This window comes from Bicyclus anynana, chromosome 15 (genome assembly GCF_947172395.1).
Source record: "Bicyclus anynana chromosome 15, ilBicAnyn1.1, whole genome shotgun sequence".
NCBI lineage: Eukaryota > Metazoa > Arthropoda > Insecta > Lepidoptera > Nymphalidae > Bicyclus > Bicyclus anynana.
In genome coordinates, this window is record NC_069097.1 from 11,880,460 (window position 1) to 11,897,180 (window position 16,721).

At 35.3% G+C, this 16,721-nt stretch overlaps 1 protein-coding gene across 2 annotated transcripts in view; it reads left to right on the forward strand.

The window, feature by feature from the left end:
- The window catches only part of LOC112055774 (allatotropins-like), a 48,233-nt gene that overhangs the window by 15,044 nt on the left and 16,468 nt on the right, over positions 1-16,721 (forward strand). For both annotated transcript variants that reach the window (XM_024095979.2, XM_052885791.1), the window contains exon 2: positions 15,003-15,164. In XM_024095979.2, coding sequence (XP_023951747.1) covers positions 15,005-15,164 — 160 coding nt within the window. In that variant the 5' untranslated portion in view covers positions 15,003-15,004. The remainder of the gene's footprint in view (positions 1-15,002; positions 15,165-16,721) is intronic.

The window sequence follows — 16,721 nt, forward strand, 5'->3', positions numbered from 1 at the left end:
ATCTATTTCCATACCAAATTTCAACCAAATCGCTTCAGTAGCCGCAACGTAAAGGAGGACTAAACATACACACTTACACACAAACTTTCGCCTTTATATCACACCTCAGTAGATATTGCACTGAGTACATAAGAATAAGATATATACAATTTTAATATAACTATCAAAAATAAATGTATTTATGATTTAGTAACACTATTTTATTTTTCGTATTACTGTTTGCATGATGAGGGCTTATAAATAAATAAAGCAGGTAAAATGAACAACTAATAACAAAGTGAGGAGAAAAGCAAACCGCTTGTATTCAATTAAACCTGGCCACCAACGTTAATTACTCAAAGGAAATTCAATAAGAGGGCAATCAAGGGTTGCATTATGTTAAAAGGTAAATTCCTCTAAAATAAACCATAAATCTTCAAGCGGGCCTTAATTATTTTTTAATAAATAATGCGGGCCTTAAATTTTTTTTATAACTTAGGTACTCGAAATAAATGTTTTCATCACAAAACATCTTTGTTTCAGTCTGTGATTTTATGTTTACTATTTAGGTATTTTTTCGACGGTAGAATAGGTATTTAGTTTTGCAAAGTAAATGTACTGTTACAGATTCTTTAAAATAGCATGCTAAAAACGTGGTATTAAGTATGCTCCATACGAGCTATCAGCAGTTTACATTTGCTACCAATAATCATGCTATTTTTAAGTATGCTTGCATGCTCATAAATCGCACGACTGTTGATTATTGGGCAAGCTCGAAATAAGCATGCCCTTTATTAGCAATGTTGCGATACACATGCTAATAAGTAGCAACTGCTCAATAGTGGCATGCTTTAGTGCTTGAAATGAGTATGTGTAACAGTAGCTTAAGATTCAAGTGAAAGAATACCATGCTGATAAAAGCGTGTCGGTGACGCGAACGCACGAAATTTCACCCATCCAAAAAGTGTCTAAGGTGCACAGCACACTTACGGTGGAATTCATTTGTAGGAGCACCTCCAGGGGATCATTCAGCTGCTGAGTGTCGAATTTAACCTCTATTTGTTACAGTGGAATTCATAGTGGTTGTAAGGGCACCCCCAATGAATCATTCAACCGCTAAGTGTCAAATTCTCAAACAAATAGAGGTTAAATTCGACACTCAGCGGCTGAATGATCCCCTGAGTTTGCCCCTACAACGTCTGTGAATTCCACTGTTAGCGTATGCCAGTTATGAGATTTTCCCCTTTTAAAAAGTGTCCATCGCAACTGAAGAAGTTTTCATTTCATAAAGTGTGTTAATAAATAAATGAGGTACGACGAACATAGGTATTTCATCAATATAGTGAACAGGGACTTCAATGCATCTAGCTAACAATCAAGTTACGAATCAGTTCGTTGTATGCAGATCAAAATCAAACATGACAATTAATCGCTTCGCTAGATTTCATATCTACAGAGACTAACTCCGATACATATTGATACGAGAATTACGTACGACGAACTAAAACGATAGATCTACCAGTATTTGTCGTTGTTTGTCGGAAATTGATAAAAAGCTTAGATAACGTATTTATACGAGTTTATACATTATACAAGTAAGTTTGATTAATGTATTGTAGAATTTGATGATGATGTAAGTATGATTAATATAGTAAAAATATGTTTACCTAATGTTTGAAGGCGTCATTAGCACGTTCGCTGCGGCACTTATTTTTCTGTACTTTCTCTGGTGCGGTACGAGGTTTTTTGACCTCGTACTAAAACTTTGTAGTGCTGTACGAGGTCGATCGACCCCGTAGCTCTTGAAGCAGCAGCAGACATACGAGGTCAATTGACCTCGTACCGCAGCGAACGTGTTAAACCGACAAAGACGAACGGCCAAGCGATTTAGCGTTCCGGCACGATGTCGTGTAGAAACCGAAAGGAGTGTGGATTTCATCCCACTTCTAACAAGTTAGTCTGCTTTCATCTTAGATTGCATCATCACTTACCATCAGGTGAGATTGTAGTCAAGGGATAACTTGTAGAGAATAAAAAAAAAATTAATAAAATATAGGCAGTAAAATTCGATGAACGAATGACAGCGTTACGTATTTTGTGCGCAACCTATTCTGCGCACCTTTCACCGTGCGCCTGCTGCTCCTCGGTTGCGCACCATTCACTTTTCAGGCGTTAATATTGAGACGTACATGCTGCGGGTCATTAGACAGACGATCTGAAAGAGTAAACTCTATTCATGCGTCGGAGCTAAAACACACTTTATTTATTAACGTTATATTACGAAATATCGCAGGCTAATTTTTATACGGGAAATAAAGCTCTATATCTCTAAGGAGAAAAAAATTATGGAAACGCTAAGTAAAATGCCAACTGTTTCTTAAATAAAACATACTTGATCTTTAAACAATTCAGTGTGGTCGTAGCTTTATAAATGTAAAGTCACATATGAGTAGTTATCTAAACTATGCTTATTGCAGCATAACCCACGTGCTATTCCAAGCTACGCATTCTGGAATACCACCTACACCAAAGTAATAGATCACTGATCAAGCCGTTCTGATCTGTAATTAACACTTGCAGGTAAGATGCGACTTAGTTACATCCCAGCAAGTCTCTCAATCAAAGGCATGCCAAATTGCAAATAATTGCACTTGAATTGCGCTAAGACTTCGGAAGTTTAGTGCTAATTAGTGTGTGTTTGTGTCTTTGTAGTGTCTCGTTGTTGTAGTTGTTTTAATTACTCGCAGTTTAAAGTTTACTTCTGGACATGATTTTCGATTATAGCCTGTCTCTTTCCAACGAATAAAACCACTTTTTTCGGAATAATTTTTCAGTGAATAATTAATTAAAATAATTTGCGATTGTGATTTTGTTCTTTATTTATCACTAGCTAGACTTTTTTATTTATTTTTTTCCTCAAAAAAATAGTACAATTGTATCTTTTTTGTGCACAAATAGTATCACAAATCTTCTTTGAGCACGTAAGCGGTCGTAATCTAACTAAAACCTAATTTATTAACTCTAATATATAACTACAATTTAACATTGAAAATTTAACAATCTAAAAATTACTAATAATATGCGGGTATAGATGCAAAAACATTGGCGCAGTGACTAACTGCTCTATTTCTTTTTTATTTTTTTGCGCTAGTTTTTGCATCTATAATAAAATCATCAATAAGTCCGCGTAAGAGTTATAAAAATTAGGAGATTCACAAATCCATTTCTGTCTAACTTGCCTTAATTCTATATTCTACGTTTTATTAATAAGCTGTTGAATTGCTATTTTATTTGAAATGTCTATACCGTATTTTTCCCAGGACATATTATTAACGTTTTTTTTAAATGCTATCACCGTCTTTCTGATTTCTGACATGGCAAAACTGGAGACCACACCATGATCCAAACTTTATAGTTACCTACCGTACTTAATTACCCACCATTGATTGACACACTTTACTTTGATAACCTGCCAATGCATAGCTTTAAGCAATGTGTTAAAAAACATTTACTTAGTCGAGGGTACTACAACATTGATGAGTTCCTTAATGATAAAGATGCTTGGAGCCCGTTGGATCAGCGTCCACCTTCACACAGGAAGTAAAACTATAAGAAATGTAAACAGTAATTGTTATCAATTGTAAATTATAATACTGTATGACTTTTTCAAAAGAGCAACTGTTGAGTTTCTTGCCGGTATCTTCTCAGCAGAACTTGCCTTCCGAACCGGTGGTAGAATCTTTACAAATAGTCAACTGACGTGTCAAAAGTGCTTGTAAACTGAGCCTACTTCAAATAAATGATTTTTGATTTGATTTTGATTTGATAAAGTGACAAAAGCTTGGCTTACACAGGTTCTTAGATTGAACATAGTTACGTAAAACACTTATAGAATATTGTGTTACGTGTCTAATATTAGTATTTCTGTAATTTTTGGTAATTTCCGCTAAAACCCTTTCAATGTTAATTGGAGTATACACACCGTTGCAGGCGTGTCACCGCTAAGCGGCAGTTTTAATTACTGTTAACCACTTCGAACATTTCTACAGGGATTGGTAATTTAATTATTTCATAGTATTAAGTATGGCAACTAGAATTATTAAAGTTTAGTACTCAATCATGTTGTTTGCCTGTACTTACGGTGTTATACAACACGTAATATTTTAATGGTATATGCAAAAAAATTAAGCAAACATGGATAAATGTCGGCAAAGGAGTCAAATCGTTGACTCTTTTTCAGTGACGTAGCTTGCCTTGGTGGTGCTCTGTTATTTATTCCACCATAACTTCTAAATACTTTAACAGATTTCCTTGGGGTGTCATAAGAAGCCTTACCTACAGAAACAAGAGTGATAAATACTATAACTATTTGTGGTAAAAATTTTACATTTTTTTTTTTTAAATAGTAGCTTGGTTTACATACTATTATCACCTACTTAACGATTCTTTTTATTTCACGCCGAGACGCCAAATGTTCGCATAAGTGAAAACCGTAACAAAACACCTCCACGCAATAAAACTGAGGTTTCGTCGTATAAAGTATTCTGATACCTTGGGATCACACATGGAATGCCAATAGGAGGCGTAAAATATTGGAATGCGTTTGACAATATCCTTTGTGAATGGAATATTTTACTTATATTCTATATACAGTCTATATAAACGAGTATAGACTTAATAAGAACGTTCTATTTTTAAATCTAGATAATTGAATTTAAATTCAGACTTTAATTCAGCCGGGGATAAACCGCCACTCTAGTTTCTGTAGCGACAAAATTTAGTTTTCCAGACTGAAGGCAAAAATTAAATGTTATCAAAATCCTACAGGAATTAATATTTTTTTCAATCGAATTTCGCGCGTTTCACAATAAAATAAATAGTAGTAAAATCTAGGTATTTTTATAGAAAAAAAAATATTTTTTTCTAAAAGAAGTTTTTCTGTAGGCCCAAATTGATGACATCTTTTCCTTAAATCTGTCAGCTTAGAGCTTATTTCTAACTTAACTTTTGGTCATTTATACTTAATGTAAGTAATAAACAGGACTTGTTAATATAACTCTAAGGCTAGATTCACACGTAATTGTTCTAAACGTTTTTATACATACGTTTTTTGAACGCTTCTATGTATATGTCACAATAAAACCTAATCTAAATAAATATATTTACTAAAATATGATGATGAGGATGATATTAATTTATTAAGTAGATTAAATTAAGTTAATTATATTGTCCGAAATAGCTTCAATTGTATGCATTTGTTTTAACCTCCATAATTTTCATAAACAAAGCAATAAAATAAACTTTGACGACGCTATGAAGTCCGGAGATAACAAGATTATACCTACTGTTATGACGAAATAAAATGATAACTTGTTAGAAATAATTTTATTCTTACAGAAGCATTATTTTCTATATTTTATTACGATTTTGTAAGGGCTTTTAAAACGTACTAGAGAATACCTCGCGGTATCATACCTTCCCAGACTCCATTCCTTTGAGTTTACGGGGATAAATTAAAGCCTGAATTACTCGCTGACAATGTAGCTTTCCATCGGTTTAAGAATTTTTAAAATCGGTCTAGTGATTTTTGATTTAAAGTGTAAAGATCAAATAATTATTAGTTTCTCTTTGATCAATAACTAAGGTTGGCAATACACTATAGTTTTTTCTAGCCCTCAAAATGTTTTTTTTTTCATGTGAACATTACGCACACGATTTCTTTCCGGAATACTACAAATAATAAAACAAAGAGGTGTAAATATTCTTATCTATTCACAGACCACGTTTTTCCTCAATTGGACAGTAAATGGATCGTAAATAGTTTAGGAACATACTTGTGTTTACCGAAACTGCCATACATATATGCATCAAGGTAATACGTATTACTGTCAATGATGTAAAATACTGTAGATGTGTTACTAGGTCATGAAAAATGAGGCGCTCAAAAGAGGAAATTTCCACATCTCAATATTAGTGTTGTGGTCAACAAATGAAGGTTATTTAAACAAATAAATAGTACCTAAATATTGTCGTATATATCGTCGTTATCAACCCATATTCGGGTCACTGCTGAGCTTGAGTCTCTTCTCAGAATGAGAGGGAGTCGAGGGTCGTATATATACATAAATATATATTTGGAATTAAAGAGAAAATTGTGCATGTGTGCGTTCAGTTTTGTAGCCTATTAATCCGATCACTTTTTGCGGTGATTTTGTAGGGACGACCTAATAATTAACCGATCTAATAATTTAAAAAAAAATATAATTGATTACTGTTGTATTATTTTGTACATAGTCTGAAACGGTGGCGGAACCTGCATACCTGAGAATGTTCTCTACATATGTGAAGTCTGCCAATCCGCATTGGGCCAGCGTGGTGGACTATTGCCCTAACCCCTCTCATTCTGAGAGGAGACTCGAGCTCAGCAGTGAACCGTATGTGGGTTAATAACGAATATATCTATAGTTTATAATGTCGTTGTATGGCAGTAGAATTAGCTGATTCAGTTTTCATAAAATGAGATAATGATATGTTTACAATAGTCTCTGCCGGCTCTTGGTCTATTCGGATAGTGTATGAGCGCGTGGCAACTGCCGTCCGATAGCGTAGGTTTACTTAGCAATGGGCTTCATTTATACACTTGGTCCTGGAAACATAAACATTTGCTCTATGCTCCGGGCTCTGCCTATTTGATTGAAACTGTTGCGACCGTTGACCCGTTATAACAGCCGTATTTGTAATGAGTCCAATTGACTATCTATTGAATTACTTTAATAAATTTTAAAACACTATGTTTAAAATTATTTATAGCTTTGTCATCATCATCTCTTATTTATTTATTTATCCTTTTTTTTTAATTTTTAACAATGTTGATACAATACAAACAAAATACTATAATTCAATCCCCCCGCTGCGGGACATTTGAGTGCCCAAGCAACCGGTGGTCAGGGTTCCAGAGTGAAGAACCTCCGTCGAATACGCGCCGTCTCAAAAATCACTGCCTTCTGAATCCGACCCTTGATCTGACAGTTTAGCGAAAGCTTCTTGAGATGTTGGTCGAAGCTTTTTGCTATTGCCACATGACGGTAATCTCGTGAGCAAGGTCCAAGTATTTTGATACTTTTTCCTTTTCAGCTTTAACCAAATTACCGTCATGTGGAACTGTAATATCAACAATTATTGCACGACGCACCGACCGATCGACTAGCACTATATCAGGCCTATTAGCAACAATATACCTGTCAGTGATAATCGTTCGATCCCACTGCAATGCACTGCTATTTTCAAGAACTGACGCTGCTTCGTGCCTATAGTAAGACATCTCATAATCAATAAGGTCATACTGAAGAGCAAGCTGTTGGTGGATTATCTTGGCTACTTGATTATGTCTATGCAAGTTTTCGCCGTTAGCAAGGTGAGAACACCCGGACACAATATGCCTGAGGGATTCCCCAGGACGATGACAAGCTCGACATACTATCATTATCAGTTTATTTGTAAAGGAATTTTATTTTAGCAATGATTAAAATAGCTTGTATGTGGCTGCTTTGAGTCTTTGAATGATTAACTCACTTGTGAACTTAAGGGTTTATTTGACGATAAATACTTAAGTAATAGGTACATCTAACTCATATGCGCACTTTCCTAGGTATTAAATTGTTATGTACTGGCAGATCTTGATCACGTGACCTGTCTATAGCAAATGTCATTCGCATACATTTTTCTAGTTTTCGAAGCGTTTGCGATTGTAGAAAGAGAATCGACGTGCCATTTGGCTAGGAGGGCAGTACTATTTTAGACTTCATGTAGGTACATGTTCCATAATTGGCCGAGTGAACGTACTGTCAGCTCATTTACTTGTCAAACGCACTACAGTAAAATTAGGCGGCATTTTCCACGGTTCAGTTGAATTGTATGAATCGGGAGGAAAAGCTCTGTATGAGATTACTTTGCGGATGTATAATAAGGTTAGCCTGTATGAATCCGGAATAAAGGGTTTCTTTTGATATACCTTGTCCTATGATGAAATTGAAAATATGAAAATAAATAAAAAATTGTAGGATGAAAATCCCTTTCGGCTTCTATACGACATCGTATCGGAACGCTAGATCACTTGGTGGTACGTCTTTGCCGGTAGGGTGGTAAATAGCCACGGCCGAAGCCTCCCACCATCCAAAAACATAATTATAGTACCTATGAGTAAGACGTGATCCTTGTGTGGTGTAGCGATGCGGGAGAACCACTAATCAGTTTCGTTCCTTTAATAGGAGGGCATTTGCCCCAGGCGGCATACGAAAGGGGGGCAAGTGAAAAATGGAAAATATAAATATGCACGCCACATAAAACTCATTAGACAAAATCGAGCAGAAACATATGCTGCATAAAAGCCTGCAATAATGTTAGGCTCGCTCGTTTGACGATTTCTTCTCTAGATATGTGTGCTCCTTTCGGATCATCATCGTCTTCATCATCATTATCATCATTGCCAGCCGATGGACGTCATAGGCTGGACATAGGCCTCTTGCATGAACTTCCAAGAATAATAATCTCGAGCCACCAGCATCCAGCAGGACCCTGCAACCCGCTTGATGTCCACCTAGTGGAAGGTCGACCAACACTGCGCTATCCGGTACGGGATCGCCATTTCAGCACCTTAGGACTTCAACGTCCAACGATTCTTCGAACTATGTGACCTGCCCATTGCCACTTTAGCTTCGCGACTCGCTGAGCTAAGTATGTCAGTGAATTTGGTTCGTCTGCGTATCTCCACATTCCTGATTCGATCACGCAGATAATCTCTTAGTGGTAGATAATCTTCAAGTTTAATAGACAACCTGTGAATTAAAGCTCTTATAGAACGTATCACTGCGAAGTCTCGTTTAAAAGTTTAAAGTATTAAGTTTCACAGTAGCAAGAATAACGTCAGAACTTCAAGGTGAAATTGTTATTGATGTCTTGATACACAATCAGGTGAAATGACCTAGAAAATTCTAAATGAACTTACCCTTTGACGCTGCATACTTAGACTGATAGTATATATACGATTTGATTGTTTGTTTGCATTGAATAGACTCGGAAAGTACTGAACAGATTTGAAAAATTTTTTCACTGTTGGAAAGCTACACTATCACCTGTGCTATATATAGGCTTTAATTGATCCCCGTATTCCTACGGAAACGGGAACTACGTGACATCTTATAGTGACCATATCAATATTAAAAATCTTTTATATTTCAAATAAATAGATCGACTTGGCAAGCGCTCTAAGCAATGTTATTGATTATAATAGGTATTAATTGTATCATACGAGTATATTGTGTACTCATGCGATGGCCAAGTCAATCTACTTATTTAAAATATAAAAGATTTTTAATATTGATATGGTCACTATAAGATGTTGTTGGGTTAGCTAATTACGTAATATCTTGAAACAGAAGATCTCTTAATTACGGACAGAATAAAGTAAATAATCAACTTGGTAAAAAGTTGTGAGATCCATGTACCATCTCACATCTTGATGAGAGATTTAGATCTGTAAAAAGTTGTGAGATCATGATGTGATCTCACAACTTTTTACAGTAAAATAACTGATTGCGAAAATTGCTACATTTTACAAGAGTTGTTTTTTTATGGCATACAGTTTTTCCAGTAGGTAATTTTTCTTACTCCACAGTAAAAATAACTATTTCGTTTTTACCGTAACAGACTTACCTAACCTAAAGTCTATAAATAAAACGGTGTTTATTCGCAGGTCGTAGTTAGCAGTTTAATAATAGCTTAATACTGAATGACATCCGGATAAACCTTATACGGCTTCTCTAAGCCATCCTTTATTCTTACGTTCTAAAAACAAAACTAGTCTCATTGTATTAAAAACTACCCACGCATGTTGGGAATAAAGGAACTATAAAAATACACATTGTTTACTATAATAGACAACAGAATTCTTATATCTGAATTAATTTTGTCTGGCATCTCGACACCTGAGTTTTTTTCATGTGTAGAACGTATCTTATACTATATAATATACAAACAAACTTTTCTGACCCAGCGGCCAAAACTGGTACTAACGTCGCGTCGATCGTCATTTTGCAAAACCTATATAATGTAATTTATAGTTACATTTTTTGGTTAGACTAATAGTACACGAACAAGTGAATGTATTGTTAGAGGTCATAATAACAGACATTGTTTTTACATTTGCTTTTACATCCGTGAACTCGTGAAAAAGACATCTGTTACAATGCACGTTAAAGCTTCTAAGTGCGGTAGTTCGTACTCGTAGGTGACAACAATAAAAGTCGAAGTACAACATTAAAGTTGTACACACGATTTTAAAAACCATTTTATACAAGGCGTTAAACGTTGGGCGTTTATTTATGTGAACGTTTAGTTGTGAGGGTAAATGGGTCTACTGAGTCGATTTTGAAAATTCTTTTACCAATAGAGAGTCACATCATTTGTGCACTCACATATAGTGTGACTTTCAATTGGCAATATAGGTAAGCCAATGATTGTTTTATACTATATATATATTTTAGATATTGTTACGAACTAGGGGTTCGAGGATTTGGAATTAAACATTTGGTGGCTCGTATAAGACTTTATTCCACACCTTCATCCAAGTATCAATATACACTTCCAAACGTAGGCAATTTGTAGTCCAAAATCGTAGCCGAGCTCACTATAGTTCACTTGTAACGCTAGTGTCACTCCCATGTTCACTTCACTTCGTTTCGAAGTTAACTGCACCAAGCCGTCGACTCCGTCGCATATTGATACTCACTCAGAACGCTTCCAGATTTTTCTGGGAACGCCTACACGCGTGTTGTTTATTCCTCGGAGTTCACCAAATCAAAACAATAACAATAGATACGTTATCAAAACAACTCAAGATGTAAACAACTCGAAAGGGCGAGCGATTATGAACCCTATGTCTCTAGTAATAGGGTTCTCCGTAATAATATATTACGTGCTAACAAAATCACTGAGCGCCAAGCGATTTACCGTTCCGGTGCAATGTCGTGTAGAAACCAAAAGGAGTGTGGATTTTTCCTCCTCCTCCTATCTAGTTAGACCGCTTTATCTTAGGATGCATCATCACTATTAACATCGGGTGAGATTGTTGTTGTTGCTAACTTGTAGAGAATAAAAAATGTTCTCTGCGTAAATAAAAATCAACCAACAGCTAACTAAAACAATTCATATAAATCTGTAGACTTGAATATTTCAAAACGCGCGTTTCCAGAACGGGCGTTTTAAACGCCTCATATATAGTTAGTGACTCATAAAACGTACACCACACCTTGTTAGCTTGAAGACGCGACGTAACGTGACGACTGTTGTTGTACAGTTGAATAGATAAAGTTTCACTACACACTAAACTTGGTTACAGCCACTATCTACTTACGCTTCGTTCATACGGCTAAGTCATTATCGTCATCATTATTAATCTATATGTGGCTCAATGCTGAGCTCGAGTCTCCTCTCAGAATGATAGGGGTTAAGCCAATAGTCCACCACGCTGGCCTAATGCCGATTGGCAGACTTCATAGACACGCAGATAATTAAGAAAATTGTCTGGTATGCAGGTTTCCTCACGATGTTTTCCTTCACCGTTTGAGACACATGATATTTCATCATCATCATTATCAACCCATATTCGGCTCACTGCTGAGCTCGAGCAGCAGCTAGCTGATTTTATGATATACTAGCGGACGCCCGCGACTTCGTCCGCGTGAAATTTAGTTTTTCACAAACTCTCGGGAACAATGGATTTTTCCGGGATAAAAGTAGCCTATGTGTTAATCCAGAGTAAAATCTATTTCCATTCCAAATTTCAGCCAAATCGGTTTAGTTAGTTGTGACGTTAAAAAGTTACAAACATCCATACAAACATTCATACAAACATCCATACAAACTTTCGCGTTAGATTATTATTATTTTTTTTAATTATTATAATTGGCTTTATCAAACCAGATTCTAATTTCTTTCATTGAAAAGTTTGAACAGCAACAGGTGGCGCCAAAGGCAAAGTTATTTTAATAATCTTTTACTTCATCGTCTCTAACTTTTTGTATTTAAATTACATTTAGATAATATGTTCTTCGTATTCTTGCTGTTTCATTTATTAGAACTTTATAAAGCTCTGAATCTTTTTGTTTTAATTTAATAGAGCGATTTATACGACTACATGTTTTTTCTGTGATATTTTTGTTTAATTTGATCGAATTATAAAATGTTCTTTGTGCTTTGATCAAGATTAATAAATTACATCGTTTGCAATTTTGTATGTTGTTCGGTATTTTTGTGGACATCGATTTGCACAGACTAAAGAGATAGTGATAGATAGAGAATAGTTTATAAACGTCACGCTTCTCCTTGACATCCGCTTATATAAACTTTGTTCATAATTTGTGTCGCAACATTTAATACTAGCAACAATTACGTAAATTAATATAATAATCAATAATTACCCATAAAAAATATTCCATTTTATTTCTTTAATTTATAATATGAACAGTTTTTAAAATATTTAAAAACATAAGATGCCATTTTTGTTGAATAATATTGAAAGTGTCGTACTGACTCGAGAATGTATTAATTTTTGAATTTTGTATTTGGAGCGGCTATTATGCCGTCATGTTCCGTGCGCTCTATCTACGTATTACACTTTAATTTTTGCATAAAAAACAAAAATGGTACATTTTTTTTGTTTAAATATAAGTCTAAGTATATATATTTATAAATATGAATTACTGTTCGTTAGTCTTGCTAAAACTCGAGAACGGCTGAACGAGGAGGTATAGGGAAGGTTTAAAGGGTGAGAAAAATTAGAATAATTGCCGGGAAAACCATACAAACAATCCTTTTCTATTTCCCATGCAAACGTTTAAGAGTCAAGGGGTAAGGGTAGGGTAGGGGAACGGGTAGGGGTAGTGTAGGGGTAGGGTAGAGTAGTGTAGAGTAGGGATTGGGAAGAAGTGCACTTAAGTCCGGGTCCGCTAGTAAATAATTGTATTTGGACAATACACACATCTATATTATTTATAGTCTGTGGCTGTACATTAGTATCACGTAAACCTCGTAAATGGAGACCAAGTAGTTCCGTTATGTTTCGTTTTCTTACGCTGAGTGCGAAGTTGTGTGACACTATCCGTCTTCAAGATGAGTCCGTAACAAGTCGGGACAAGGCAAGACAGAAGAAGTAAAATGAATATCAGCTCACTTCACTTGAAAATTAATATAATTTCATTCGACGTATACTTTTTATGAACCATTCTTTCATTTGAAAAATGGTTTAAAATCTATTTTATCTTCTTTTTTAATTAAGCGAGTAAAAATTCTGTTTGACGCCGATAGCTTTCTTGCGATTGGCTGTTAGCGTAATTATTAAAGCGAAATTTGACTGGGTTCGTTAGTATAATATAGTCTGTGCCTGTATATATATATATATATATATACTAAACCTTGTAAATAGTGACCAAGTAGTTTTGTTATGTTTCGTTTTCTTGAGAGAGTGCAAAGTTGTGACACTATCCCTCTTCAAGATGAGTCAGTAACTTGCGACAATGATGTGTTGCCAACTTCACACCAAGACGTTTTGATAACGACCTATTATAGTCTAACGTCATTATTAATTTATAATTCGATTATTATGATATGGTTAACAGTTTCAAGGGATAATGGTAATTTATGAATATTGTTGATTAGTTAATTATTCAATTAACGGATCAACATGTACCTAGTGTTAATTAACTATGTTAGCAAGTCAAATATGTTTGTTTAGTGTTATTACCTCATCATATACAAATAGCTAATACCTATGTGTTAGGAACAAGCGATTTAGAGTCCTTTGTTTCACTGGTAACCGTATAATAGGGATGATGACAGTTTTTTAAATTGTATATAAATTAAGAGTATACTAATAGTAAAGCAATTTTGTAAAAGGAACAGGGTATCTGCGATCATTACTTTCGGAGCTACAGGGATTTAAAGGGTCAGATTTGCGGCGCTGCCGCGGATCCCTGAAAAACGCCCCATACAAAATGGCCCGAAAAAATGACGTCATAGGCAATGTAATGATCGTTAGATTTGTATGCGCGTTCAAACAAAATTACCAATATCTTTGTTATTTGTGCGTTTATGCTTATAGTTCATATATTAAAAAATGTTACATTTAATGTAAGGAAGCTAAAACTGTATGAATTTTCATCTAATTACAATAAAATATTTTTAATAGATTTTGAAATTTTATAATCTCATTTATTTTGCAAATATCCAGACAATCTTTGCTTTTTATCTATAAATTAGTTAACATTGACCCTATTTACCCGAATGTATCATAAAAATCAATATATTCAAACCTAGTCATCATCCCCATTTAAAGTTATATTCATAAACTTAATATCATCAACATAACTTGACGTTTCACAAAATAGTTGTAAAGTTGTAATAATAAATGACTTTTTTATGGGTTTTACAAATATCTAAAAGATTTTACAAGTAGTTATTCAGTCAAGTTACTCTTGACTGAGTTCTTCCGAAAAATTACTACCGCAAAGCTTATTTCTCATTCATTTAGGGTCGTGTGTGAGTTATTATCTAAGTAGGTATACCTACTCTTAACAACGGCAAAAACAAAAACAATAACGTTTGTTGTATGGTATTAAATATTAATTTTACCGATTTCAAAAAAGGAGGAGGTTCTCATTTCGTCGGAATCTTTTTTATGTATGTTCTCTTATACGGCATCTTCTTTGTTATGGCTGGACGTAACAGGCAACAGAAATACATCATCTGTGAATTGCAACTGACTATCACGGTTCATGAGATACACCCTGCTGACAAACGGACTGACGAACAGCAGAGTCTTAGTAATAGGGTCCCGTTTTACCCTTTACGGAACCCTAATAAATGAGTGGCTCAGTATCGTGATGTTGGGAAGTCCCTACAAAAGGCCTATGTCCTGCAGTGGACGTCCATCGGCTGATATGATGAATAAAAGATTATCTCTTTCACAGTCATGAATACGACGGTGTACCTCGCGCTGGTGGTGGCAGCTTGTCTCTGCAGCACGGAAGGCGCTCCAGAGGTTCGCCTGACGAGGAAACAGCAGCGACCTACCCGCGGATTCAAGAACTTGGAGATGATGACCGCCAGGGGGTTTGGGAAACGGGCCGAACGTAAGTTTATATAATATACATTATTTATTTATTTATTTAAATATAAATATACATTTTTAACTATTCTTAATATAACTTATCAGTGTGACATAAACTCGATTGAGTTACTTATGTCATTCATTCGTTTAATAGGACGTAAACGCTGGACATAGGCCTGTAAAAAGACAAAATATTTTTTCGTTGATTTTGTTTAATTATTCATGTATTAAATAGTTATAGTGTTTGTGCTTTGGTTTTTTTTGGCAACTCTTATGTAAATATTTGTGAAAATTCAAATCAAATCAAATCAAATCAAAAATCATTTATTTCAAGTAGGCTCAGTTTACAAGCACTTTTGACACGTCAGTTGACTATTTGTAAAGATTCTACCACCGGTTCGGAAGGCAGGTTCTGCTGAGAAGATACCGGTAAGAAACTCAACAGTTGCTCTTTTGAAAAAGTCATACAGTATTATAATTTATAATTGATAACAATTACAATTTCTTATAGTTTTATTTCCTGTGTGAAGGTGGAAGCTGATCCAATGGTCTCCAAGCGCTTTTATCTTTAAGGAACTCATCAATGTTGTAGTAACCTCGACTAAGTAAATGTTTTTTAACACATTGCTTAAAGCTATGCATTGGCAGGTCCATCACAGTCTTGGGGATCTTGTTATAGAAGAGTACACCCAAACCTACAAAAGATTTTTTTACTCTTTGGAGACGATTTGCAGAAATAACTAACTTATTCCCGTGTCTAGTAAGACGTGGGTTTAAATCTCCTTTTCGTTTGTACAAGTTAATATTTTGTCTTACATAGACTATACTGTTATATATATATATATTGACAGGCTACTGTTAGTATACCTATTTCTTTAAACTTTTGACTTCGACATGTTTTATGTGCAATGCAACAAAATACAACGCTTACTATAATATTTCTTCAAATAGGTGGATAAGGTAATAAATAATCTTTATCTTTACTCACATTCATCTTTCTCAAGATGAATGTGAGTTCTCAAGATGAATGTGAGTATGTTTCAGGATGTCGTTGCAGTGGATAAGGGACTTACCCCGCTATCCCTAGGCAAAGAGAACTGGCGCAAGCCTATAGTAATTAGTAACTCAGATCGTGTGGCAATATGGAAGAGCAAGGAGTTGCATGGACGATTCTACAAGGCCCTTACTGGGCCGGATGTAGATCAAATAACATCTGTATCTTGGTTGCAATTCGGTGACCTCTTTGGGGAAACCGAGGGTTTTGTCTGTGCAATTATGGACGAAGTTATAAAGACGAGAAACTACCGGAAACACATTATGAAAGATGGCACTCTAGACATCTGTCGAGCGTGTCATCGTCCTGGGGAGTCCCTCAGGCATATTGTGTCCGGGTGTTCTCATCTTGCTAACGGCGAATACTTGCACAGACATAATCAAGTAGCCAAGATAATCCACCAACAGCTTGCTCTTCAATATGACCTTATCGATTTTGAGATGCCTTACTATAGGTACGACCCAGCGTCAGTTCTTGAAAATAGCAGTGCATTGCTCTACTGGGACCGAACGATTATCACTGACA